The sequence below is a fragment of the Clarias gariepinus genome, chromosome 3 (assembly GCF_024256425.1).
Source record: "Clarias gariepinus isolate MV-2021 ecotype Netherlands chromosome 3, CGAR_prim_01v2, whole genome shotgun sequence".
NCBI classification, from domain to species: Eukaryota; Metazoa; Chordata; class Actinopteri; order Siluriformes; family Clariidae; genus Clarias; species Clarias gariepinus.
In genome coordinates, this window is record NC_071102.1 from 23,957,417 (window position 1) to 23,985,398 (window position 27,982).

Sequence of the window (27,982 nt, forward strand, 5' to 3'; positions counted from 1 at the left end):
GTAAGAACGAAAAGGAACGTGCGCGACGAGGGGAGTGTCGCGAGCTCGGTCCTTTGTTATCGCCGAGAAAACACACACACCATACACACATACATACACACACACGTTTTCTAACAGGATTAGGAAATGTTTTACGACTAAGACCAACACGCGTTATTTGAACGCGTTTGAACTGTTTAATCACCATAAAGGTGTAGAACTCAACACCTCCTCAGAACTCTGCTCCCAGTCTTTTGTTGTCCTGAAGTCTTTACACTACGATCAGCCATAACATTATGACCACCTGCCTAATATTGAGTAGGTCCACACTTTTGTCACTAAAAAAGTAATGCGCTGTATGTGTGTGTGTTCTGACACCTTCCTGTCCATCAACCTTTTCATCAAAGGTTAAACCGAACTAATATCTGCAGTTCTGGAGTTGCTCTGACCCAGTCGTCTAGCCATCACAATTTGTTCCTTCTCACACTAGGTATATTTTCAATATGTTATTACAATGGCGACTCTGTGTGAAGTGTGTGGGATATATTAGGCAGCAAGTAACCCCTTTATTCCTCTGAACTTGAAAAAATGAGCAAGCGTAAGGATTTGAGTGAGTTGTGGTTGTAATAGTAAAGTGTAATACATACCTTACAGCATGGTGACATTATATTTTCGCATATCCCAGTTAGAAAGCTGGGGTCATAGTGCAGGGTCAGCTGATAGGGTTAAGCTATTGCCTTGCTCAATACTCAACTTGCCAGTGCTGGGGCCTGAACCCTCGACCTTCCGATCAGTAATCCACAGCCTTAACCAATTGAGCCACCACCACCCTGTGTTAATACTGGTTCCAAAAGAAACCTGTAAGAACACACAGGTCATTACTTTTATGGTTGCTAAATGGGAGGACCTGCTCAATATTAGGCAGGTCGTCATAATGTTATAGCTGATCAGTGTATAACACTATTATAAGACCAGCTTAGAGAGCCTGTACATTTTATTTCCTGAACTTGAATATAAGCACCAGGAAGAAGTACTAAAATGCAAACTCAAGCATTAAAGCTGTGATCATCCAGCTGTGATTTCTGTCTAATTTAAGCCGTGGATCAATGAAACAATGTCCTGCCTTATTTAGCACAAGAAAGAGGAAGTGGTGTGCCCCAGCTGTTTGGTTTATACCACACTCCGAGAAGGGGGTCAGGAGAACACATTTACATGAATATTATATCTCAGCCCTAGGCTTGTCATCACATAGTCTGACTGGCTTCATACCATACAACACGAACATAAACAGTTTTTAAAATTGATTACAACATGTTGTAACAAATAGAGAAGTGGATTATACCATTTTTTTTATGTAACTTGTCAAGTGCATAAGCTTACATATTCAGTGGTGGCCAAAAGTGTTAAACCAACATTTGCCATGTATTATACAGTAGTTCTGTCTGTGCATGACACAGGTAATGACATTAATTAGATCTGGATAAAGAGTTGTGGTAATTAGAATCAGCTGCTTTAGTTAATGAATGGAAGAAATATGTGGCAGGACTTTTAGTTTCTAAAGCCAGAGTGTCCATCTTTGCACAAAAATGGCCAGAGCTAAAGAATTTTCAAGAGAAATGTGAACGTCTGTGGCAAATCTCTGTACATGATCTGTACATGGGTACTGCAGACAACTTTTTGATTCTATGCCCAGCCTGATCCAGCGGGTTTTGAAGAATAAAGGACTTCTAATGCTAAATAATGATGGTTGTATAGCAATTCCACTGCTTAAAAAAAAAACCTCTTATAAACTCTTTAAACTCTCTTTAAATTCTTATAATCTAGTTGGTTATCAAAACATTGAATTTACTTTTGCCTTAATACTTTTATGCTTCTACTGTCCACTACAAAGGGTGATATGTTGAATCTAGGCAAATTTAGAAAAGTATGTATATACACACATATGCATTGTATAGTATATATTATACATGAATATACAAACACAAGAACTAATTGAAGACCTATACTTGTGTTATAAAATGTATGCACGAAAAAGGGATTAACATTTTTTGAGCAAGTAATGTTAAGTTATTGATACATTATTAACACTTTGCTAGGTGGCAAGAGTTGAGGGTTCGATTTGTGCCTCTGGCCTGTGTACGTGGAGTTTGCATGTTCTTTATGTGCTTGATGGGTTTCCTCCGGATATTCTGGTTTATCCCAGTCTAAAGACATGCATATTAGGTTAACTGGCATGTGTGTGTGTGTGCCCTGCAATGGACTGGCACCCTGTCCAGGTATATAGTATATACTGTGTACTAAACATTGTATATGTATGTGTACACTGTTTAGCCATAAAATTAAAACCACTAATATTATAACCACCTAGGTTTTGGGTTCCCTTGGCCCCCACATGCCCAGGGTGGCTTTGGCCCTTCAGGGCGTGACTCAGAGGGTCTCTGGGGGTGATGTGTGGTGTCTGGTACCATGATGTTGGCAGTGGATTCTTTGAGTGCTGTGGGTTGAGGGTGGAGACCCATGGATCGGACTTGTTTGTACAATGAGTGCTTAGTTAGATTGTGATTTGGGGAATATGGAGGCTAGGTTGGCAGCCTTAAGGTCTTGGTACCTTCAAGATCCACAGGTCTAAGGCCACTTAATTTTTCACATGGTGTACCAGGAAAAGTTACAGCACAAAGATAATTTAAAGGAACACATTTAAAGTGCAGTTTAATGCATAACACCAGATGTGCTACCACTAAGTTCATCATGAGTGGGAGAGATAATTCTGTGTTTGTTTACAAGTATTGGATGTTTTGCAAATGAAGTTTGCTAACAGTGTTAATTTATTCTTATGGATGGAGACTTTCCGGACACAATGCACACATGATCAAAACTCTTAATATCCCTTTAAGACAGTTTGGAGGAGGCATGCTTAAAATGTAGTGTTTTGAAAATGTTTGTAAAAAGATCAGCACATTGAGAAAAATTAGTGTTGTGAAAAAGTATTAGATTTTTTTTGTAGTTGCATATTTGTCACACTTAAATGTTTTAGATCAACAAGCATGTTTTAATATTACACTTTTCATTTAATAAGGGAAAAAATATGTTAATAACCTCCCAATAAATTGTCAATGATGAACTGTGATTAAAAACACTGAAAGCCATTGCCCACAAATCTTTGTTAATTGATGGAACCATGAATTCTGTCCTCTTCCAGAAAATCCTGAGGGAGAAAGTCCAGCCATTAGATCATGACCTCAAGCTCAAGTGCACTTTGGTTATGCAGCAGGACAACGATCCGAAACACACCAGCAAGTTGACCTTTTGAATGGTTTATAAAAAAGAAAAAATTAAAAAAGGGTTTTGGAGAAGCATAGTCCAAGTCCAGAATTAAAACCTGTTTAAAAACCCTCCAATTCGACTGATTTAAAACAATTCTGCAAATAAGAGTGGGCCAAAAATCCCTCCACAGCGATGCGAAAGACTCTTTTTATAACTTATCGCAAACGCTTGATTGCAGTTGTTTCTTGTGAAAGTCACTGTGGAGAAATTTACACATATGATTTAAGTGTGACAATATGCACCAGGAAGGGGCTCGCAAATACATTTTGCACAGCACTGTACTTAAAAAAATATTACCCAAAACAGGGGGCTAAAACTGATACCCTGCTCTAAGCAGGTGTACTTTACTTAACAGCAGTAAAAATGAAAAAGGGAGTGCACTGTGAAATTTGTTTAAAAGTTTCTGTAAGTGTGTGAAGATGCAGTGAGGCTTATAACCGTTTGCCGTTTACAGTTTTTTGTAAGAAAAGCCTGTGAAGCATAATATTTAAGAATTTAAGACTAATATTAATATTATAGTAATATAGTATATACTTATGACTGTTATTTCAGAGAATGTAATGCTTCCTCAAGTCAAACACAGAAGCATCTGGAAACACTGGGTACACTACTACTACCTTATCGATCACCATCATGGTATGAAAAAAATGAAACATTTGATTTTTTTTTCTTTGAAAGAAATACCTACAAAAATATGGAATATCCTAAAAAGAGTTTATTTTTTTCCAACAACTCCCACACCCTCACAGTCTCATTATTCCCAGCCTCAGCCATATACACAAATACATACATATATATATATATATATATATATATATATATTCATTGTAAAGTGGTTTACAAATAAACAATAATGGCTACTCACATTCATCCTAGAGTGGACCATGACATACGTTTAGTCCACTCACACAGACACTTACTTGTGCACATTCAAGTGAGGGCCGCACTAATGTACATCCTCTCTACAATCTTTGATATTTACATGCAGAAAATCCTACGACATTCCCCAACTACACAACTAGCCAATCTAAAATTTTCACCTAAAACATTACACTGTATTGGCTTAAGTCATAGTATAAAGAAAAAAAAAATCTCTCCCACACACACACACACACAGGAGCTGAAGGAGCAGCTCAGAAAAAAAGGTTCAAAGGTTACCTGGGTCAAATGTTATCCTCCCCGCAAATAACACTAAACATACACACAAATGCACACATGGCAAAAGGATCGAGTCCTCACATCTTCCCCCACAATGCCTAGGCAAATAGGCAGAACAATAGCATTGTCAGTTACTGGTTTGCCTGCCTTTTTATCCTCCCCCACAGGCCATGGTCAAATGTACATTGTCTTCTGATCAGACAATTTGTATGCATTTAACACAAAAAAATGGGGGGAAAAAAACATCTTAAAGGAAGAAAAAGTGGAAGCACACCAAGTCGACTGCAACGCTCTGTGGCTTTTTCAGTCGAACTGCATACAACTGGAATAAATCAGAACTATGCATTTCGAATTTGCTAAATAGTTTGTGCACTTTGAACGTCTAAGTACACAGAGACATACTGTAAAACACGTGGTGTGGCAGTTACAAGCTTTCACCCACAGCAAGCTTTCTCTCACAGTGACTCACTGAATGCACAGTGTCTGTGCTGCAGTTTATGTTTTCTGCCAGCAGAGGGAGACAGTTTCAGATAAACACGGACAATTTTGTAGAACTATACACTGTAACCCACAATGCACAGGACAGCATCTCTGAAGGGTTCTGCTCCGGGAGCGTCCGTGTCTTCCTACCCAGCCCTGGACACAGGGGGAAAAAAAGAGAAGATTTAAGAACTTTATTAATCCCAGAGGGAAATTGCTCACAAAAAAAAGAAATTGGACATGAATAACTTTATTTATTTATTTTTAAACCAAGGCACCCAATTATAGGTCTTCACCCCAATCGAGAAAGAGTCAGTCTTGCTGTGGGTTTTTGATTCTGGACAAATAAAAAAAGTCGAGCAACACATAAAAGTCTTAAAACGGCCAAACGGAACATGAAAAAACAAAGAATTAGAATGAGAACATACAGTAGAGAAAGGTAGCAAATTACGCCGCTTAGCAAAATTAGGCCCGGCTGGTAGAGTGTGTGTGTGTAACATCAGTACAACCAACTCAGCTTAGACTTTTCATGCGTCAATATAAATGTAGATGCAAATCTTCAAATCAAATGTTTTTTTTTTTAATTATTTTTTATAAGGGCAAGCATCCAAATATAAACAATTAATTTATTTCTATTTAAGATGCGGTTTCAATTAAGCAAACAAAAAATTTTTTTTTAACAGAAAATGAAAATCTAGTACAGGGTTGCAGAGGGTCTGGAGCCCAACCCAAGAGACCCTTGTGAGGGTGCCAATCCATCGCAGGGCACACATTGCTCAGACACCGCCACTGGGAACGCTAATTAGTCTAAACATGTTTTTGAATGTGGGAGAAAATCCACCAAGCATGGAGAGAACATGCAAACTCACCCTAGGCGGGCATTGTACCCTCGACCCGGGAGGTGCAAAGCCACAGTGCTAACCGCTACGCCACTGTGCCACTCTAGACGTTCACCACACTAAGCAGTGAGCCACTGTGACCTTTCACTGCTCATATAATACATACAGAAAAGTGATGGAACATCTTATTGTCTTACACGATGATAACTTCATTATAAAACATGGCTAAAAGAACAAAAAATCAAAAGATTACAAAAAACCTTTCTTTTTCTTGCGTAATCTGTTTATCCCTGATTTTCTTCTAATTTTAGTCGCACTCGCAAGTTCTCTCTTTTAAACGACAGCTAGCAGCCAGTGAGGGTGAAAGCTATGACACAAAGTCAGCCTCCGCATATTTTCCAACTGCTGCCCGGAGCAACGTCACAGGACGAACAAACTGGGAGGAAATCATCTAATACTCTCTTTCACATACATGATGTGGCTCTGATAGAAAGGGGAAGAACACAGCGGGCTTTCGCACCGTCCCGAGTTCGATTCAGAACCGGTGTAATCTCGAGATCCTGTGAGGGAGATCCACAGGAAGTTTGTCACCATGGCGTGTCACAGCGTGGGAGAAATCGCAGACACCTAAAACATTTCAAGCATGCGCAAGGTTTAAAATAACTTTCTGTACAGACGTTACATACACACACATATACGGCTTGTTCCAATTTGTCGCTGGTTCATATAATTCGGAGGTGGTTTGACTCCAAAACGATGTCGAATTCCTTAATGTGCTGGTGTGGACAGAGACAGGGACATGGACAGTTCTCGTTCAGGTATTTTAGAGTAAGTCTTTTAATGGATATTTATTCTATGTTTATAAATAATTACCATCACGGTATGCCTAATCAATAAGTGACGGTCAGTGCTGTTAGCCTGCCTCCAAAAATGGTTGAAATAAATAAAAACGGAAATAAAGACTCTTGTATTAATTTATTAAAAATTAATTAGGGCTTAATCGGTTAAGAACTTCTTCAATTTCTCAATCATAACATCACAAAAGACTAGACACTCTGATCTGCCTTCTTTGTTCTCTCAACAGTAGCACAATAAGACTCTCCATACTCATACACCAATCAGCTCATTTTACACACATCTGCACCTGGTCTACATTTTGCACATCTGGAACTTCTGCACATTGTTCTGCTCACGACTGCACATTGCTTTTCCATTTGAATTCTATTTTATGACTTGTACATAGTGTACATTTTACAGCTAAAAGCTTTCAATATTTGTATAACTTTTAACTTATATACTCAGCAAAAAAGAAACGTCCTCTGACTTTCAACTGTTTTTACTTTCAGTAAATGTAAATATTTGTATGAACACTAAAAGAGTCAACACCATAAGACATAAACTAAAAATGTTTCCCAATGTGTCCCTGAATGAAGGGAGGCTCGAAATCAAAAGTACCAGTCAGTATCTGGTGTGGCCACCAGCTGCTTGAAGTACTGCAGTGCATCTCCTCCTCATGGACTGCCTATTGCGGACAGTCTGAGCACTGATGGAGGGATTGTGTGTTCCTGGTGTGACTCGGGCAGTTGTTGTGGCCATCCTGTACCTGTCACGCAGGTGGGATATTCGGTTGTACCGATCCTGTGCAGGTGTTGTTACACGTGGTCTTTCACTGTGAGGATGATCAGCTGTCCTTCCTGTCTCCCTGTTTTTTTATTGCCCTAGCCACATCAGCAGTCCTCATGCCTCCCTGCAGCATGCCTAATGCACGTTCACGCAGATGAGCAGGGACCCTGGGCATCTTTCTTTGGGTTCTTTGGGTTTTTCACAGTCGGTAGACAAGTCTCTTTGGTGTCCTGCGTTTTTAGAACTGTGACCTTAAATGCCTACTTTCTGTAAGCTGTTAAGGTCTAAACGACCATTCCACAGGCGCATGTTAATTAATTGATTATGGTTAATTGAACATGCATGGAAAACATTGTTTAAACCCTTTACAATGAAGATCTGTATAGTTATTTGGATTTTTACAACATTATTGTTGAAATACACAGTCCTGTAAAAGGACTTTTTTTGCTGAATATATATTAACTTTATTTTCTTTTATACTCTTTTTTTTTTTTTTTTTGTCCATGGTACACTGCATATTATTCTGTGTATGACTGTGTATGCGACAAAATAAAATTACAATTCTAACTCCTTGCCGAGTTTAACCCAAAACATTTTTATTTAGGGCGTTTATTCTTATGCAGATGTTATTTCATCTCATAGGAATTGTGTTTCATTTGATACAGATTTGTAGGGATGGGAGGCACTACCTGATATGATATTATCAACAGACTTCAGTGCCTATTTGATTAAAATAGCAATTCTTTTTATCTATCTATCTTTAATTCTACGTATCATGATTTTACAAATATTTAAAAAAATTTACCCAATTTTTGAGGCGTCTAATGCATGCAGTTTCCGACTAATTAGCGCTCGCAGTGTTCTGAGGATAATGTGTAAGCGTGTGTAATGAGTGGGTTTTGAGACTAATGTGCTCACAGAGTTTGGAGATAAAGGCAGATTGTTGGCTTTTAACATGTGCGATTTTTGATGATGTAATGCCATAAAAATGTTTTTCTGTCGCGGCACTTAAAAACTTCTGCGCTCAGTACAGAGTCGTTTATATCCGAGGCTGATCAGCGATCGCGGCCAATCAAAACGAAAAACAGCCAATTCAGGGCAGGGACCGATTGACAGGTTCATCTCTATTAAAAAAGGTAAAAAAAAGTTTTTTTTTTATTTTTAATGAAAAAATGACTTTGGAGTCACAAGGATATGAGATGGGCCATAAAATAATACATAACCGAATCGATTTTCTCATCCCTACCTCTATCGCCTTTTCTACTGATCCTAGCAACTTTAATTTAAAAACATCTACTTTACCTGATATTATTATACGCAAAACGAGAAGTCTACAGGAGTTTGCTTCTGTAAAGCTTAAACGCTTATCGGTGATGTTAAAATCAGTGTACAATTCTAATGTTATGAGACTCTGTTCTTTTATATTTTCTTGTATTTCTCACTCGCAAGCTCGACAAGAAGTCCCAGTTACTATTTTAGAGGAAGATTAGCAGACGGAGAGAAACTGCTCGAGTATTTCCTTATGCTCGCTGAGACACCGACAATAACACTGAGATAACAGAAAGCTTTTCTTAGCACAAGCTTTAGTACACCGTTTATTTTTAGGTACATGAAGTTACATTTTACAAATACCCCTCTATCTATACTTTTTTGAAGTATTAAAATGAGGTTACCTACGTGTAAAGAGGCTGCAGCTGTAGGTGGGAACTCTTCTGTGGGGGCTGATACCCATACGAGTCAAACCCACCGATGAAATCAACTGTAATATACGCAGAGAGACGAAACACACGGAAACTATTGTGGGCATCGTGTTAAGAAAGTGCGTCTGTGATCATATTAATAATCTGTTCAGCAGATAACACTTACAGCTGTCCTCATCATCCAGGAAGACTTTGCTAACATAGCAGGCATATACGAAGCCAAAAAGCTGGAAGAGAAACAGATTCCAGTCACAAAAGTCACTTTCGATCCGAACTGTAGAATTTCTGTCGTGCCACTTACTGCGAGGAACACTTGCAGGGCAGAGCTGACCACCTCTATGTACTGGTAGTCCAGCAGGCAGCCACTGACCGTGATCACATGATGGTCTTGTGGAGCCAAAGGGGAGTCAGGCACTGTTGTAACTAAGCAACCAGGCCCGTTCTCCATCCACCAGGAGCGATGTAAAGAGGTATTGAATGTCATCAGGAAATCTCGATCCTATACGTAGGTGTGGGGGTAAAAAGAAAACAGAAAACATAAGTATGTGTTATGATCATTGATGATCCAATAAATACGACCCCTCGGTTAAGATTCTCTGCTCGGACGCTCCAAAACCTGATTATAGAGTGAGTGAATTTATTCGATATACTTACTTTTAAGATATGAATAATCTGGTAGCAATAAAACAAATGTTTAAAATCTAATTACGCATTTTCACCTTGGCACGCAATAATGCAAAAGATATATGGCATTAATTATCCCAAACACTTTTTTTCTGTCTTTTTCTCAGATGGGAATCTAGTTTTGTAACGTATACTGTATTCTGTTACCCTGTAGAAAAGGGCGTCGGGTTCTAGACATTGCTTCTTAGAAACTCTTCTCCTTATTATTTTTGCATTACTATGTTTTAATACATTTATAAAGGGGCCAGAATTGTGCAATATAGAGTGACATCCTAGGCAACTGAATTTTATTTCATTTTATTGAACTGTACAGACATGACTGTGCAAAAGAATAAAAAATGGGTCATACAGACAAAGAAATAACGCAGATGAATACGATCATGTGTTGTTGAGGTTGTTCTCAGTCGTTTGTTTTACCCAAAAAATACTGATAATGTGAGAATTTTTTATACTGATAATGTGAGCATTTTGTTTGAGAAGTTTTTGCGACGTCATTCCCATATTCCGGTAACGATAAGAAGTTATGCAAAAAAAAAACAAAACTTTGGTTTGACAAGACACAGCAGAAAACTGCAAATGCACTATTTAATGCATCGACACACACATACACACACACTGGCAAAACTTCCACATAAGCAATTGTTCTCATCGCTCAACGCTGTGTTTTGCCGCACAAATCCGTGCCTCTTCAGTTTTCAACTAATAGATTTTTCTACAATAAAAAAAGAAATCATGCCACTATTCTGCGCTCGTACAAACATCTGTATCGTCCAAAGCCATCTCGGCCAGAAACCCGGAGAGCTTCTGCTTTCTTTGAGCCCATGTGCTCTATGCACTCTCTTCCCCGTCGATCAAAACAACACCAGACTTTTTGCACGCATCTGTAAGTGCACGTGTATCCTGAGCAGATATTGCCGTCCTTTGAGTGGCCTGCACAGCTTTGTGACGCAGCATGAAGAACAGTTAAAAAAAGAAAAAAAAAGGATGTGCTGGTTAACTTCAAGTGTCTTCAAGGAAGCTCTATAAGCGCAAGACTGTAACCAGTCTGTAGTTGTTGTATAAAAAGGCAGAGTGTGCATCAGGACATCAGGAGATCCCATATATACACACTGTATGTAACATCTGGCTTCTTTCGCTGAGATAAAACGGGTCTGCAGCTGGATATTTTTCGGCACGAACATGAATGTGTTTCAGGTCATTAAAATTTCTCTTCTCAACATGAGCTATGTGACTTCCATATTCAACACCATTTAAAAATTTCTACGTGTTAACTCTTGTTAATCTGTTCACGGTATACCTGTTATAAACACTTAATAGCATTATATCTCTGATTTACTACTCGGTAATGGTGACTTTCAGCGTTCTGAAATCCACTTTCTCTTGGATTTCAGAACACTGCGCGTTTCTCATTTTTCAAGATTTTCTGGCCCCCGGCGGACATGTTCAGGTTACTTTCATGCATGATGGCAGATGCTTATGCAAATGCCCATTCCCAAAAGCCTCGCGTGTTCTCTGAATGACATGGAAAAATAAATCAGCCTTTTAGCGAAGTTGTAGATGGTTGAAATTTAAAGCCTTCTTCTCTTTCTTGCATGCAGTCAAATGATTGTGCATATTTTGTTCACGTGTTGACTTTAAGTCTACTGTATCCTGGGTGAGAAGCAATAATGTTGCATCTAAGTCTGCTTGACGTGTTCAATCTAATATTTCAATTACTTAATTGTTTATATGCGTATTATTATTATAATTATTATTATTTTCCCTCTAACTTTCGTCATTTCCAATTCCCATCCGCCACTAGGTCCTACATTAAGGCTACAACTACCAAAGACTATTGCGTTGTTAAGTGTAACACACTCGGAGGACAGCGCTATCCGCTCCTTCCGCTTGTGTGAGCTCATGATTGGCTGTAGAGCCGTGAATGATGCGAGTGCCTCCCACCACACCCCTGCTGAGAGAGTTCAGCATCACCCGGTAAACAAACTAGCAATCTCCAGATGAATTGGCGAACACTTTACCCCTGTGCCATACTATGGGGGCCGTTATGAGTTACGAGTATTATGCAGAACTGGTCAACTGACTTACTCACTGTGTTGCAGGACTCGTGTGATTAAAATACTCCCAAAGTACAAAACATCAGTTCTTTAAAACAAATAATAACAGAGCTGACCTTTGATGTCTTATTTACCTGAGACAGGTGGCCCACCTCCAGGTAGAAGCAGATAATAAAAGCATTCCAACCAACCCAAACGACTAGCCACACTGCATACTGAACACACACAAAGAAAATGCACATTAGTTAACACAAACCACAAAGCACTAGACACACAGAACACATAAACGAGGCGCTTCTACAGGAGATAGAGTCTTCTCATTAGTATCCGAGAAGCTCACTTTGTGTATGCGGGTGTGTACTTACCAGTATAAGATATCGTGAGCGGACCTGCACCGTCCCGAACACTCCCAGAATAACAGCCAGGATGTGAAGAAAGTTTGCCAAGATGGGAGCCCATTGATAGCCCAGGAAATCAAATACCTGCCTCTGCAGCACAGCCAGCTACGAATACACAAATGTACACATGAAAAAAGTTAATGTACATTAGCCTGCTGTAATAAAAACGCACTACCGTTAAAGTATTGAATTGTCAAAATGCAACTGTCTTCATAAAGCTCAAAACAGTTGAGAAGAAAAATCTGTTTAGGAAACTTTCTCATTGTAAATCAGAAATGCAAACCTTTGCGCCCAAGTGTATGTGTTCTAATCATATACCTCCATCAAACTGTGGAATGATGACGCAGAAAAGCTGTTCATGTGGATTCTGAGAATGAATAATTAATAAGCCTGACATCCTAGACGCCCACTGGTGAATACACATTGGATTGTTCGGTTTTAAAAATAGATATGCTATGATGTAGCCATTTTAACTTATTTTCTTGCACCTTAACTCATACACAAATAGTGCGACCTCTCCTTTAAGCAGCCTTCACAGCAGCAGGCTGTGGCAGCACAGACCTGGCCTACATAGCAGACCCAGCATCCTGCCCTGAACTCGACGTCTGGTATTGTTGGCTCTGATTAACCGCTGAAGCTCAAACCAGCTACAGGCGTCCAAGAAACAAACAGGCTGCTTGGCACACGTTCGGTGGATCAGTCACACACAAAAAAAAAACGAGAGGGGGCACAAAGCAATCGTACAAAGAGTGTCAGAGACACTGGCCACAGTGTGCCTCAGTGTCAGCTGCAAATAATCGAAACAACAGTCCGTAGCTGGTCGACTGACACTTTTATCCACAACTACTGTTTATATATATATATAAAACTATTATATGGATAATGTATGGTAGAAATCATGATTGCAATTCAATGCAAGGGGTTAAAACTAGCCGTCTGTAACTCATCTATTCTTACCATAACCAATCAAGCATCTGTGGCCTGCACAGCCGTAAAAAAGACCAATAAAACACGGTCATCCATTTAGGCCAGGGGCAGACAAATGCAATGGGCCCTTCAAACACACACACACACACATGCACGCACACACACAAGCAATCCCAAAGCGCTCTGCTGCAGCTGTTTCCATGGAAACTGCCTGGAGCCCCAGCCCACAGCCCTATGAGAAAAGAGCCCCTACCTCAGGAGATCCCCCCCTGCCACATGGACACTCTCTCACAAAACATACACATACACTCTGATCCGGGGCAATAAAAGTTTCCACGGAATCTGTTCTGGTCACGCAGCGATTGTTGTTACGTTACTGATATCAGCGTTCCGAGTACTGCCCGATACCTGACACTGATCCAATAATGACGTCCTCCAGTTCTCTTCAAGCTTGTGTTGCTGATTGATGTGAAACATGACAGGCCTGACGCCAGTGTATGTATGTATGTATGCCAACCCCTTGGAAATCTCAGCAGGCCCAGACGTAATTTTGGAACTACATTCATTTTCAATTTGTGTCATTATAATTGCTAAATAATACATAGTAGCTGCTTTTTAAAGAAAAAATTCCAGGAAAAATCTGTGTCATGTTAGTCATAATCTATTTTCGCAGTGTAATATGGGGCAGATGGATAGGATCAGCATTTCAGAGAAATCCCTTTCTTTGCACATTTTTTTTCTTTAGCTGATACAAAGACACTTAAAATTGAAAATTATAAAAGCGGATTAGGTGGTAGCCCTTAAAGCCCAGAGCATTTAGCCATTTTTTTTTGCTGTTTGTTGTTGTTTTTAAAATAAACATAAGGATTGTGCAGTATAGAGTGATATATCCTTTTAGCAACCCCAAGTAGGCAATACGATGAAATTAATTTAATTTCATTACATTTTAACCAACTATACAAACATGACTGAGCAAAAAAAAAAAGAAATTAGTCGTATAGGCAAATATACAAAAAAAAAAAAAACAATAGCACTGATGCACATGATTTTACACTTGTTTGGTTGTTTTCGATTGTTTCTATGACCTAAATAAATAAATAAATGATAAATACGCTTAATATTTTTAAAGGTTCTACACTTTCGCGACATCATTCCAGTTTTCCGGTAATGGTAAAACTAACCCTTTATAAACATAGTGACCCTTTATAAACTTAACTTTTGTTCTACCTGACATATCCCAAAACCCAAATACGTAAGGGGTTTGATGTCTTAAGCCTTACACCAGCAAGGCTTCCATAGATTTTTGATTTTTTTTTTTTATGTCATTGACCTATGCTGTGTTGCTGGCACCGATCTGTGTAGCTTGGATTTTAAGGGTTTTAATTATACCAAGTGCTTGGATTTGAACCTACATCTTTTCAACAAATGAATGAATGAATAAACCAAAGGCTTTAAGACCGTTCTAAAGTGTATACAATGTATTGATATTATGTGTCAATATTTGGATACAATGTATCAGTATTGGAACAGTCTTGAAGTCTGGGTTAATATTGATACAATGTATCAGAGTGTTGCCGTTTTTACCTAGAGCAGATTTTCACAAAGCCAATCACAGTCTCTCATTCAGTCAGCATGTGAGTACAGAACACAACCGTTCACACCTACCAGCTGTAACGAGCAGATGACCACCAGCGTGCACCTCCCGTCGCAGCGGCCCATGCTCTCGCGCTTCATGCACGGCTTGGGCCCCGCGAGGCGCCGCGAGAACGACGGCTCTCCGTTCAGGTCCAGCGTGGCGGCCGTGTTCCCGTTATTCGTCCACCCGAGCCGTCAGGGGGCCCAGCGGGCCGAAGCCGCGGTTCCGTGCGTCAGTACCTCAGCGCTGTTGATCATAGCCGTTGTCTGCGGGTGACTTTGTTCTCACACGGAGCCGACCGCACCGGGTCAGCCACGCCTTCAGTCCAACCAAGAACACACAAAGAACATCACACACGCGCACACACACACACACACACACACACAGAGAGAACTTGCACAAATGAGCATCATATGATGAGCCATCACACGCGAGCAGAGTGAAGAGAGGGAGGGGGGGTGTACAATTTTTTTTTACCGCAAAAAAATCTGCGCGTGCACAAAGCACGCCTTTGTTACTTACCGCACACGCGCGCGCTCTCTCTCCGGTCTTTTCCTCGTCCTGAATTTATTTACAAATAACAATAATAATAATAAAGGGCCGGTTTTTAAACAGACGGGTTTAACTGAGACTGAACCTCCCTGATGAGCATCCCTCCGTCCCGCTCAGCTCTTTGTCAACACCGACAGGAGGGCGAGAGAAAGGGATTATGGGTGGAAACCAAACCCTCGTGCAAGTTTCCCAGCAGTCCGCGCGGGGGAGCGCGCCTCCGTCTCCTTTTCCTTCTCTCCCTCCTCCGTCTCCTTTTCCTTCTCTCCCTCCTCCTCCTCCTCCGCCAGCCAGGCAAATGAACACAAAGGAAAAGAGCTCCATCCCTCCTAGCCCCCCCTAGCCCCACCCCAACCCTAAAGTGTAGTATAGAACATGGAGAATGAATGCCTGGCCTTAAATGGGGTACATTACAGGAGCTGCTCAGGTTTCTGCCTTAAAAATAATATATATAATGATGTATATATAAGCAAAGAACAAATTACATTTAAAGTATATATATATATATATATATATATATATATATATATATATATAGCACTTTTTATATCACTTATTGCGAAGGGACAAATTACACTTAAAGGTATAAGTTATATAAGTTATTTACTGTATATATATATATATATATATATATATATATATATATAGAGAGAGAGAGAGAGAGAGAGAAAGAGAGAGAGAAATTCAGCCAAAAAATTACAATATACACACTTCAGGAAAAGAAAAACTATTAACAACTATTTATTGCTATATGTTCTATAGTGATATAAATTATAATATTATGAATATTATATCAATATAATATATATCATACTATTTTTCTTTTCCTTTTTATTTTATCCTACATTTATTTTAAAGCATAGAGACAGAATATTAATAAAAAATCACATGAGACAAATGTTATAAATTGATTTGTATTTCAGTGAGTAAAATAAGTGTTTGATCCCCATGACTTAGTACTTGGTGGAGCAACCCTTTGTTTGCAAGCACAGAGGTAAGACGTTTTTTAAAGTTGGTTACCAGTTTTGCACACACCTCGGGAGGGATTTTGGTCCACTCTTCTTTACAAATCTTTTCTAAATCCTTAAGGTTTCTTGTCTGTTGCTTGGCAACTTAAACTTTTAGCTCCAACCATAAATTTTCTATAGGATTAAGGTTTGGAGACTGGCTCTTCCACTTTATGGCCTTAATGCGCTTTTTCTTGAGCCACTCCTCTGTTGCCTTGGTGGTATTTTTTTGGTCATTGTCCTGCTGGACGACCCATCCCTGACCCATCTTCAGGAGGTTCTCATTTAAGATTTACAATACATGGCATCAAAGTCATATTAATATTTTGTTTCTATCTTTTACAATAAACATATGATAGAAATTATAGACCCTTCTTTTTTTTGTAAGTGGACAAACTTACAAAATCTGCAGAGGATCACATAATTATTTTTCCCCAGGTACAGTAAATAGTTACTGTATCTATCTAGTTAGTATGCATTTCCACCATAGTTTAAACATTGCTTAAGTTACCAGCCACACCCAATGGATTCTGGGAAAAGTCCTAATCTTCTAACAAAGAAGTTTGGGAGAAGGTGGGGCTTTGAGCTTTGCCCCCTCCCTTGAATCATAGAAAATATGCCTTGCAGTTGCTCCTGGGGCAGATGGCATATAGAGGGGCTCGGTAATTATACTAAGTGAAATGGCATGTAGATATGATCCTTATTCGTGCTGATATTTTTTCCTACTGATACATCTATTAGACATTTGAGTAGAAACTATGCCAAGCATGCATTTTTTTAATTAAATGTACAAATTACACAAAATAGATGAAAAAAAGTTTGCTATATTCAATTTTTATTATTTGCTTATCCAGCTTGTGGTGGCACGGTGGCTTATTGGTTTGCACAATTGCCTTGCACCTTCAGGATGGGGGGTTGGATTCCCTCCTCGGAAGAGTTATGTGCATGGAATTTGTATCTCCCTGTGCTTGGTGGGTTTCCCCAGGTATTCCGGTTTCCTCCCACAGTCCAAAAACATGCAAGTTAAGCTACAATGGTGTTCCCAAATTCTCTGTATGTGTGTATGTGTGTGTGAATGACAATTGGGCGTCAAGCTGGCAACTTGACCATTTAAGCAACTGCCGCAGAAATTACCGACATAACTCCAGGGTGCGGAGTATTTGTCGCCCAGTGTACCAGATGGCACATGGATGGACCAAAATAATAATTAAAAAATGCTTTTGTGGCGAGGTGGCTTATTGGTTCGCCTCGCCCTTTCAAAGTTGGGGGATTGAATCTCGCTTCCAGTCTGAGTGTGAAGTTTGCATGTTTTCCCCATGAATGGTGGGTTTCCTAGTGATTGAGTATGTGCTTGTGGCCCATAATAGGTTGGCAGCCCATCCAGTACCTTCCCTGCCTTGTCCCTAAAAATAATCAGCATATATAGATAAATGAATGGATGGGTGAATAGGCTAATCCATCTGTAATTATTTATAATCATGTAATTAAGAAATGATATTATATTAACTAGAAATCCATTCAAAGCCTTAATGTATGGATAACAATATAATATTGGCTCCCAGTTCAAGTCATCTCCATTTAAGTAATATTGCTGAGTGTCAATATTGTGAGCTCGAACATATCGTTACTAACATTAAAAGCAAACGCCCAATCTTAATCCACGATCACGGATTTGACTGATATTTCTGTCTGCATTGTGCAACACTAGTTTTACTAAATGTAAAGTTAAATAGTTTGCTTCAATGGATGCAGTCTGTTATGACCCCCTGCCTCGAGGTTAAAACTGCCCCACTGGATCAGCATTAAGGTTTTCAGCATTCAGTGCCAGTATGGGCTCTAATAAGAGAGTAAGCATGACACCATAATTGTGGTATGTGTACTGACACAATGCGACAAGAGAGAGACTCTGTGACATATCAGCTCAAAAAATAAATAAAGAATACCAACAAACTCGTAACCACAAAGGAAGCAGAAATGCACGAATGCAGTCACTAGTTCGCTTTTCTCTGCTTTCTTCAATATTTATCAGTTTTCCAATGCCAACTTTGCTGATTCCTACTGTATTTTTACAGTTTATACTGATCCACCATACATAAACAGACTAGTATTAGATAACTTCTAATGTTTTTGCACAATGTTTTTCATCTTTAAGGTTTCTGTGTCATAGGGCAGTAACTATCTACTATTAGATAAATATTATTATGCCAACTCTCTGTATGACACAGCTTTTGTGTTTCTTTTTCTTTCGTTGCCAGCGTTTCATACCTCCAGGGCTTCACCCATTCGAGAAAGTATGAAAATAAAAGAACAGCATCACAAACGAAAACCACATGACAGTAATTTATCTAAAATGTTGAACAGCTTAAGAACATCATAATTACTATAATTGCAATTATTATTTGACAAGATGATGTCATTCCACCTTCCCATGTTTTGGTTCTTATATTTATTTATTTATCAAGAAGGGCGGCCGGGGGGGGGGGGGGGGGGGGGGGGGGGGTGGTGGATGGACGCTCTGTTGGCTAAAAAAAAAAAAAAGACAGACAGATGATTGTTTTCTTCATTGCAGATTGTAATTAAGCTTATTTTCAGAGCTTGACGGATGATGCCTTTTAAAGGCAGATGCATCTTTAGGATATCTGGAGTTCAGTAACCAATTGATATTGGGTTTGGCTTTTTTTAGGTTTTCAGGAAGTGACTCCCGAGTTTCACGTCCGGTGTTCATTCGACAGAGAAAAATGAGCACAGAATTTACAACAGACTTTGGAGAAAGTGCAAAGAAATAGGAGAACATGACGCTGAGGATCCGAAATCCGTTCGCAGGACATGAAGGAGTTTTTATTTGAAGGAGAATATCCAAAAATTAAAAAATTATAATAATAAATCCAAATTTGAAATTAGGATCACAAAGAAACATCTGTGAAATACATTTATTGTCCTGCTGTTAGAGATGATCTGTCTTCATGAAATTGAAACCGATACTACTTACACCTGTATCAGTACAGTGCTCTAAACACTGAACAGTCTTAAACTAGAAACTAATCAACACAACTGGCCAGATATTAAAAGTGCCATGTGCCATGAAGTGGACATAAATATTGTATCCTCGGAGATGATAAACTTGAGTTCAGATTGTCCAACCAACACGGGTCCATTGTGTTAAGAAATAATTTAGCATTTCTGACAGGGCGGCGAGAGGAGACGCGGATATTAACGAGAAAGAAAAGAAACACCAAAGCTCATTTCTCCAAAAAAAAAATACGTTTATTAAAAGCATACAAAAAGGAGCTCAGCATTTTATCCACAACCAAGGACTCTCTGCAAATTGAATTCTTCTGTTTCTCAGCATCATTAATCCCCACCCATATTCCAAACTATCACGACTCACACACATTCACAGACACACACACACACACACTACTGAATTTCCCCCATGTAGAGGCGCTTATCACTGGATCCAGATAGAACTGTAAAAGAAAGAAAAAAAATATATATATCCACCATGTAATTAAACAGAACACAACAGACAGAATAAAGTTAAAAAACGAAGGAAAAATTTACCAATGGGCTCCTCAGGATGGAAGGCCACCTCGTTGACTGATCCTGCATGTCCAGGAAGCTTATAAAGGATTCTACGAGAGGTCGTGTCCCAGATATACACGAACCTAAAAAAACAACACAACACATGCACAGTTGTACACCAGACATTCGTCTGAATTCTCATATACACGCGTATGCAAGAACACACACACACACACACACATACACTGTCTTACCTGTCAGCGGAGCCTGCTGCTATCTTACTGCCATCTGGTGACCAAGAGCAGCGCAGAAGATTCTTTGGACAAAAGAAATTCATAAAACATTCAGTACATGCACCGGTTTTCCACAACCAGGATGTGCAGTTGGTCATTAGGACGGGTGATCTCAGGAGAATGGATAAGATCAAAGAATGGTAGATACAATGGTAGTGTGAGTGAGTAGAGATGAAATACTTAAGCTGATGTGTATTTGGGAACCGCTTACAAGTCAGGTCACTGCAGAGGCCAGAGATTATACTCATGGATAGTTTTCGGGACGTGTTTTGGGTGTGACACACTTAAATGATTCTGATTAAACAAATTTTAATATCTCACAAAGATACCCGGAGTAAATACAAAATTTACAAGGTTTTTAAATATTGATTTCATTACCAAGGGGGGAAAAAACCTAATCTAAACCTGCCTGGCTTTGTGTGAAAAACTAATTGCCCCCTTAAACCTAATAATAAGTTGTGGCACCCTTGAAGTCAAAAACTGCGATCACATTGCTATGGGGGGATTTCGGCTTACCCTTCTTTGCAGAATTGTTTTATTTTAGCCACTGTTTAAGGTCCTGCCAAAGCATCTCAATCAGATTTAAGTCAGGACTTTGAATAGGCCACTACAAATCCTTAATTTTGTTTTAAAAGGTAAACATGTTGTTTCAAATCATTGTCCTGCTGCCTAACCCAAGTGAGCTCGAGCTTGAGGTCTTGATCTGATGGCTGGACTTTCACTTTCTCTTTTTGATTCCATCAATTATAGCAAGACATTAATCTACCACCACAATGTTGGACTGTTGGTACGATGTTCTTTTTATAAAATGCTGTGTTAGTTTTACTCCAGATGTAACGCACACTTTCCAAAAAAGTTCCCGTATGGGTCACTACGTAGTAAAGTAAATAGATTTACTAACTACTTTAAATGAAAAAAAAAAGGAAGAAAAAAAAGCTCATTGACTATGACTAAATTAATCTCCAAGTCAAAATATATTACATAGTTTTACTTAAAAGTATATTTGTTTAGACTGCAAAATAGTAGAAATTAATAAACTGTGTGTATTGACGTTCAAGACAGTTTACACGTACAACTGGCTATTTATCAAATACCTCCAAATGCATTAAAAAAATTGCTCATCTTTGCAATTAATCAGTTAAAAATGAGAATCATCATACCTCCCTGTACACCCCTGCACTGTGTAGTTTATGGACAAACACAATTGATTATTACACGACAAGACAAACATCACTACTGTACTTTTTGCTTTGCTTGTTTTTTTTTTCTTCTGATTGCATGAATTACCTTTTCAAAATTGTGGACATTTCCCTGGAAAATCTTCACACATCTTTCTTTAGGAGCAAATGGACGAATATCCCAAACGCGTACTAAACCACAGAGGAGAGAGAAATCATCTTTAAAAAGAGTTTAAACACGCAGTATTTATAATCTTGACACACACACACACGGATCCTGCATCTCTCTCTCACACAAACACACCAAAACCACATACTCACCGCTGTTGTCCATGGAGTTGGACAGTAAGTAGGACCCCTCAGAGCTGAGACTGAGTCCCGTCACAGAGTCCCCGTGACCCTGCATGCTGTAAATCAGCTTATTCTGTCTCAGGTCCCACACCTGCAGCACACACACACACTAAAACCAGAGCCAAACACAAACCGAGGCTGCGTGTGAACATGTCTGCGACACCTGGATGTCCTACCTTAATGTCATTATCGATGCCTCCTGAGATGATCTGGTCGCTGGTGTCATTGAAGGTCACACTTAGAACCTGGTACGTGTTTTGGAAGGTATGAACCGACGCCTTTTTCCTGATGTCCCACAACTAAAAAAAACAAAAAGAACAACCAATTCTTTACAAAACATTTATACGAGCGCGAGTCATAAATTATTCACCCTGTGGATGTAGAGGTCATTTTACTGAAATTGCCGAAAAAAGACAATCTCCTTGCTTTGTCCGTCTGTCAACAAGCTTTCGTGTTCCCGCATAAAAAATCTTTACTGCTGATCTGCGATCCACAAATGCACCGCTGTCTTCACTTCTTCATCGGAAGCGAGTCTTCGTCCTCGTACGGCTGTGTCAGGGGATCAAAGTCTGATGGAGCGTGATCAGGACTATAGGGAGGACGTTTTAACACCTGACAGTGTTTAATATCAATATTATCGTCATGCCTGTTAAATCTGAAGTCTTCGATAAGCGTCTTGCTGTAACGAGCACTGCTGATTAGTGAACCTTTTCCCCGCTGATGTTCCAATACTTCTGGCCCCTTGAGAATCCCAGAAAACTGTAAGCGTTTATAAATTTTTCAGCTGATTGCTGACTTTTTAACTTTTTCTTGGTCAGCGATTGAGGAAGTTTTCATTTTATTTTCTGCCGTTTTCTCTCAGGCTAGTAGTGATGGTCTAGTCCTTTTCTACTCTGACAGAAAGGGAACCAATAAACATGTGCTTCCTTGCGGAAATGAGAAACCAGTTATTACAGCTGAACATCCTTGAATTAGAGCAACAGGTCCTATTCACTGTTGTTTTTTATTGAAATTAGTGGGAGTGTCCAATTCCTAGGGGGCTCCCACATTAAGGCTACTACTACCACTCAGTCGGAAGGGCCAAAGACTATCACGGGTTTCCTCCGAACCGCATGTTTTTCGAACTTCTCGTTCACGAGGTGGCGTAACTCCGGATGATAGGGCGAGCGCTTGACCACTGCGCCACTCGAAGGCCCAAGACTTTAATTAAATACAAATAAAAATTTCACTCATTCACACTACACAGTACCCATCCAAATTAAACAGAAATTCAGATTCAGTCTGCGCAATTCCTCCCACCGTACAACAAAATCTTACAGATTTTAATGATCACCTCGATTATGAATTCTGTCTGTTTGCCTTACCTTCACAGTTCCGTCATCACTACCGGTGCAGGCCAGCTGCGGACCACGGCGAGCCGGAAAACAGGAATTGACAAAAGAGGTATGGCCCTTGAGTCGCTTCACGCGCTCGCCCGTCTCGCTGTCCCACACACAAACGGTCTTATCTGTACTGGCTGAAAAGAGGAGACTGGCAGGGAAACAGACACACAGAAAAAAAAAAAACACTTAAAAAGCTGTACAAGATTCAACTTGTACTGGAGGCATTGATGCTCATGTGCAAAAAAGCATGTGTGAAGGGGGATGATAACAAAAAACAGAAAAATGGCATCAAAAGTATATATAGGTACTCCAGAAAAGACATGAGCAAATAGGATCTCACTCATCTATACCCCTTTATCCTGTATACAGGGTCGCCGGAGGCCTAGAGCCTATCCTAGGAGACTTAAGGCATGAGGCGGGGTCACACACAACACTCATTCACATACTACAGGCAATTTAGGAACAGCAAAAAGCCTAATCTGTATGTCTTTGGACTGTTGGAGGAAACCAGGGCACCCGGAGAAAACCCACCAAGCGCAGGGAGAACATTCACACTCCATACATACAGCCCCCGAGGTGGGAATCGAACACGGACCCTGGAGGTGCAGTGCTAACCCCTACACTGTCCTAAATAAATAGTAAATAATCATGTACATAACTAGATTAATAGAATTTGTGATCTAAAACCAGCATTTTTTTTTTATATCTAGAATTCATATCGCGTCTGCGGTACTACAGCTTTTTGTCCCAGTGTGCACCACATGTGTATTTGTTTTAGACTCACTTCTTATCAGATTCTTATTGGCCCGGTTGCTGAGTCTGCATCAGAGTGAAATTTATACTTTGTGGGTTTTTTGCTATGTGGTCTGGTTTGAGTTTAAATTGTAATAAATAAAAAAATTTAACTAAAAAACAAAAAAATAAGCTGGATGCTATGTACGGTACTGTCCACAAAAAAAACTATTTCATTTAATCTAATGTGAAGAAACGAGGGACGCCTCAAGACTTTTGCCCAGTACTGTAGATGTAACAGCCATCATATTACACCAAGAGGAAAGTTATATTCGCAACAATCGTTATTAATCACAGTTAAGAGCCACGCTGTGAGGTCAGCTCAGACTTTACACACACGTCACTATCTCTCAACCTCATCTCTCTGTCTCTGTCTTTTTATTATCATGCAAAGTTAAAAGAGATAACACTTGTTGTAATTCCCTTAATTTAATGTCTGATATAAATTAATTCAATATAAATAAACGAGGATTTTGCACAGTAATGTAGGTTAACAAACGACAAAAAAAATTAAATTGTGGAGAAGAGGAAACTAGTCCTCTAGGCATTTGACAAAATGCTGCAACCCAAGACAGAGACAGACAGCAGAATGCTTCACTTCCTGTAAATGGGTTGATTCAGGGTCAGATTGCCTTTTATTATTGCATTGCAGGAGTTCATTTGAAACATTGAATCAGTGTTCGATTCAAAAGGACCGAAATGTTAAAGCACCATAAAGTTCATAGAGTCCAAATTGCTCATAAAACTTCAATCAACATAAAAAAAAATAGAAATAAAATCTGAATGTTATACGATAACTGTGCATCAGCTCACAAAAATACAAACCTGCCATCTGTGTTGTAATGAAGCTCCATGACGGCTCCGGTGTGGCCCTTTAGCGTGGCAAAGTTTTCACATTCCCCGTACATGTTCCATAACACTGGACAGGACACAAACAGGACTTCAGAAATACTTCTTATATAGAGAGAAAACTGAATCATTACTATAACTTTGACTCTCTTCTTTCTTTTCTTAACACCATGCCAGCTTCTACAGCTATATTCATGCCGAGAGTCAGTTTATACATATATATTTTTAAACTAGATAATTTCCTAACTTTAAAACTAAATTTGGATTTACTTGTTTAAAAACTGTGTCAACAAGTTCCTGTAAAACAGGAGTAAAAGAATTACAGTCAAATAAAATATTAACTTTATCATTCAAAAGATTGAACACACCTTTTAACTTTATGGTCTCCTGATATTTCTTTCTTCCTACACCATAAAACAAAACTGAAGGCGTTTATCCAAAATACACAATAATCTCCTTTGAACAGATGATATTGAGATGTATCTGCTACTTATGCTCTGTAAAGTCTTCATAACGGGCTCTAATCTGAGGTGCTGTTTGTTAATTGGTGATTTCTGAGGCTGGTGACTCTAAATGAACAACTTCTCTACAGCAAAGGTAACGTTTTGGTCTTGAGTTTCTGGGAAGAGTTTTCTTCATGAGAGCCAGTTTTATCATCATGATGCTTGATGGGTTTTGCATCAATGCACTTGACACAATACTGTTCTTGCAAGAACTGATCAGTAACAGCTGACCTTTGTCTCTTAAAATAATGTTTATTATTTTGTTATCATTAGTATGATGTTGTACTTAATCCATATGGCATTAATTACATAATTCCATATTTGCAATTTAATAGGTTTGAAATCTCCAGTATTGTTCTAGAATGTAGAAAATAAAAGTCACAAATATTTTTTTGAAGGTGTTTCAAAACTTTTGACTGTATGTGTAAAACACAAAATAAACACTGGACATGCTAAACAATAATAAAACAAAAAAAAGTCTATTAACTACACATTAAAATAAATGCCTGCCAAGAGGACTGCAGAGTGGACAGACTTTACTAAAACCATTATCTGCTTATCCCTGAGCAGAATGGAATCCGTGACCAATTTGAGCATTTTAATAAAACCTCCTTTTTAGGGCCATCCTGAGATAATCCCGTCAATGCATGACATGCAAAAAAGGAAAACTATAAACAAACTGTAGTGTTTAATTTACTCAGTAACATGTCTTACAGATGAGGCGGTCATATCCTGCAGAAGCGAGCATGGAACCGTTAGGGTGGAACTTGCAGCAGTAGACTTCTCCTTCATGCCCAGACAACAACATTATAGGAGCCTGTAAGCTGGAGGTGCGTGGAGGACCCTACGAAACCAGACCACATACACAAACAGAAAGGTAAGGAAATTGTTAAGATAATGATGTGATTATTTCGGGCAAAATCAATTATTAAAAACAACAGACTTCCTGACAGACTTATTTAGATTTAATTTACTGGGTAAGATCAGATTTTAAGAGTAAAGTTAGGTGAATTAAATTACAACCTTTGTGTATTTTTTGCACCGATCCCAAATGTCTAATTTTTGGGGGTATTTTGGTCCGTCTACCTGCCACCCGGCACATCGAGCGACGGATGCTCTCCGCCCTGGAGATACATCAGTCGTTTCTATGGCAGTTACTCATCAGTTTGACGCCTGATTGCCATTCACACGCAATTTGGGACTGCAATTAGTATCGCAATTATACAGATAGCTATATACACATAATGCAAGTAGTGATCAATTCAGTTACATATCACAATACTTTTACGATACTTTTGTGACTCCAAATACTTTTTTTTCTGTACATGCTTGAATTTAAGGTGGAAAAATCTTGCCATGCCTCTATATTCCTGCATATGGCACGCTTTAAATTATTTGCCAAATCTGTTCAGAATTGCAACGATACCTGAATTTTTTTTTTTCTAATAATATTGCAGCAGGATATTTCTAAAAAATATGATATTTCATGATATTTACAGAATCCCAATACAAACCAAATCGGCACCTGGTTACCGGGATAATGTATTGCGTGCTCCCTGGTGATTCCCATCCCTACCAATTAGCCTAACCTGTATCTCTTTGGACTGGAGAGGGAACCGACCAAGCATCCGAGGACGGAAAGCGAATCCTCAATTCTGGAGGTGCGAGGCCACAGTGCTTACTGCTACACCAAAGTGCTGCCCAAATGTCCAATATCAGAGTAACGAGTAATGTCCTGAAAGACCGTGACTAATTCTGACAATGTTGTAGGAGTCTGTTATGTGCTCAAATGCTAGATCTATATGTTTTTCCATCATGCTTCAAAGAATCAAGAAATATCAAACACTTTAGATCTGATCCAGGATTGTGGACTGTGGGAGGAAACCGGAGTACCCGGCGGAAACCCATCAAGCACGGGGAAAAACATGCAAACTCCATGGACGCAGACCCTGTCCGATGTGGGAATCGAACCTGGGATCTGGCGGCTGCACATCACATTAAGGTTACTTTTAATATTTTCACCATGTGAAAGACTGTACATAAATGTGCTTTGAAGGCCTCATATATAATTAAAAGTAATTTTAAAACAGCACAAATTGACCATTTTGCTCCCAAATTTTCTCAAAAGTTGATACCTAACAGTATTACAACTGAACATATTAGAAAGTTTAGTATTAAAAAAAATATTTGCTTTTTTTATGGTCGTCTGTACAGGGAAATATACCCTGGGGTCCGTCCCAAATCACTTCCTCTTCTGCTACCAAGTGTGCACTACAGCAGTAACTCTCCGCCTAGATACCTCATATTATTAAAGCATTTATCAGGTTATGTATAAGACAGTGAAACAGAGCTTGTTTTTCGTCTCCATAATGTATTAATGCAGTGACAAACACAATCAGTACCATTGCAGAGAGTTGTTGGGATTGCGCCGCAGCCACCAGCTCGGTCCTCGGCCTCTTCACGTCCGCGGGGACGAGCGCCATATCGGCGCCGCGCTTCACAGCTTCAATCATTGTTTAACGCGGCTGCAGTTTGAGAGGCGAACAGATAATAATAATAAAGGATTTTTTGCGGTTTCTCTCGTAATTCGTGTTTGTATGAATCCACCAGTTCACCATCCACCATCCGCCATTAAGCGCTCACTCGAGTTTACGAATCACTTCCGGTCCAGACGACGTGTTCTCATTGGCTTGTTCATTCTGTAAGCAATCTTATTGGCTGCCGTCAGTTCGCCAGAGCTCATTGAACCGGAAG

At 39.3% G+C, this 27,982-nt stretch overlaps 2 protein-coding genes across 3 annotated transcripts; both read right to left on the bottom strand.

The window, feature by feature from the left end:
• Nucleotides 1-4,003: 4,003 nt before the first annotated feature.
• nkain1 (sodium/potassium transporting ATPase interacting 1) lies at nucleotides 4,004-15,340 on the bottom strand. Of its 2 annotated transcripts, none has more exons than XM_053491293.1 (8): nucleotides 15,325-15,340; nucleotides 14,832-15,120; nucleotides 12,207-12,344; nucleotides 11,976-12,056; nucleotides 9,405-9,602; nucleotides 9,270-9,330; nucleotides 9,081-9,162; nucleotides 4,004-5,097 (listed from the first exon to the last, which is right to left on the bottom strand). In XM_053491293.1, exons 2-8 carry the CDS (start codon nucleotides 14,898-14,900, stop codon nucleotides 5,088-5,090), a joined length of 639 nt encoding a protein of 212 aa, XP_053347268.1. In that variant the 5' UTR covers nucleotides 14,901-15,120; nucleotides 15,325-15,340; the 3' UTR covers nucleotides 4,004-5,087. The 2 variants fall into 2 exon arrangements, with proteins under 2 accessions (XP_053347268.1, XP_053347269.1); XM_053491294.1 differs by having other exon boundaries at nucleotides 9,077-9,162.
• A 4,257-nt stretch (nucleotides 15,341-19,597) lies between these two features.
• Nucleotides 19,598-27,885, bottom strand: snrnp40 (small nuclear ribonucleoprotein 40 (U5)). Its single transcript, XM_053491889.1, has 10 exons — nucleotides 27,631-27,885; nucleotides 25,943-26,072; nucleotides 24,702-24,795; nucleotides 23,067-23,232; nucleotides 21,879-22,001; nucleotides 21,673-21,793; nucleotides 21,461-21,543; nucleotides 20,135-20,196; nucleotides 19,920-20,023; nucleotides 19,598-19,825 (listed from the first exon to the last, which is right to left on the bottom strand). The coding sequence occupies exons 1-10, from the start codon at nucleotides 27,739-27,741 to the stop codon at nucleotides 19,776-19,778; spliced, it is 1,044 nt and encodes a 347-aa protein (XP_053347864.1). The 5' UTR covers nucleotides 27,742-27,885; the 3' UTR covers nucleotides 19,598-19,775.
• Between the last annotated feature and the right edge of the window lie 97 nt (nucleotides 27,886-27,982).

What these genes read in the sequence shown, in the direction of transcription:
- nkain1 (XM_053491293.1), bottom strand. Translation starts at nt 14,900, where the DNA reads ATGAAGCGCGAGAGCATGGGCCGCTGCGACGGGAGGTGCACGCTGGTG. An exon ending in TCATCTGCTCGTTACAGCTG is followed by an intron (nt 12,345 to 14,831) that starts GTAGGTGTGAAC and finishes GTGTATTCGTAG; the next exon opens with CTGGCTGTGCTGCAGAGGCA. An exon ending in CCCTGCAAGTGTTCCTCGCA is followed by an intron (nt 9,331 to 9,404) that starts GTAAGTGGCACG and finishes TTTCTCTTCCAG; the next exon opens with CTTTTTGGCTTCGTATATGC.
- snrnp40 (XM_053491889.1), bottom strand. Translation starts at nt 27,741, where the DNA reads ATGATTGAAGCTGTGAAGCGCGGCGCCGATATGGCGCTCGTCCCCGCG. An exon ending in CATTACAACACAGATGGCAG is followed by an intron (nt 23,233 to 24,701) that starts GTTTGTATTTTT and finishes TTTCCCTGCCAG; the next exon opens with TCTCCTCTTTTCAGCCAGTA. An exon ending in GTGATGACGGAACTGTGAAG is followed by an intron (nt 22,002 to 23,066) that starts GTAAGGCAAACA and finishes TGTTTTTTTTAG; the next exon opens with TTGTGGGACATCAGGAAAAA.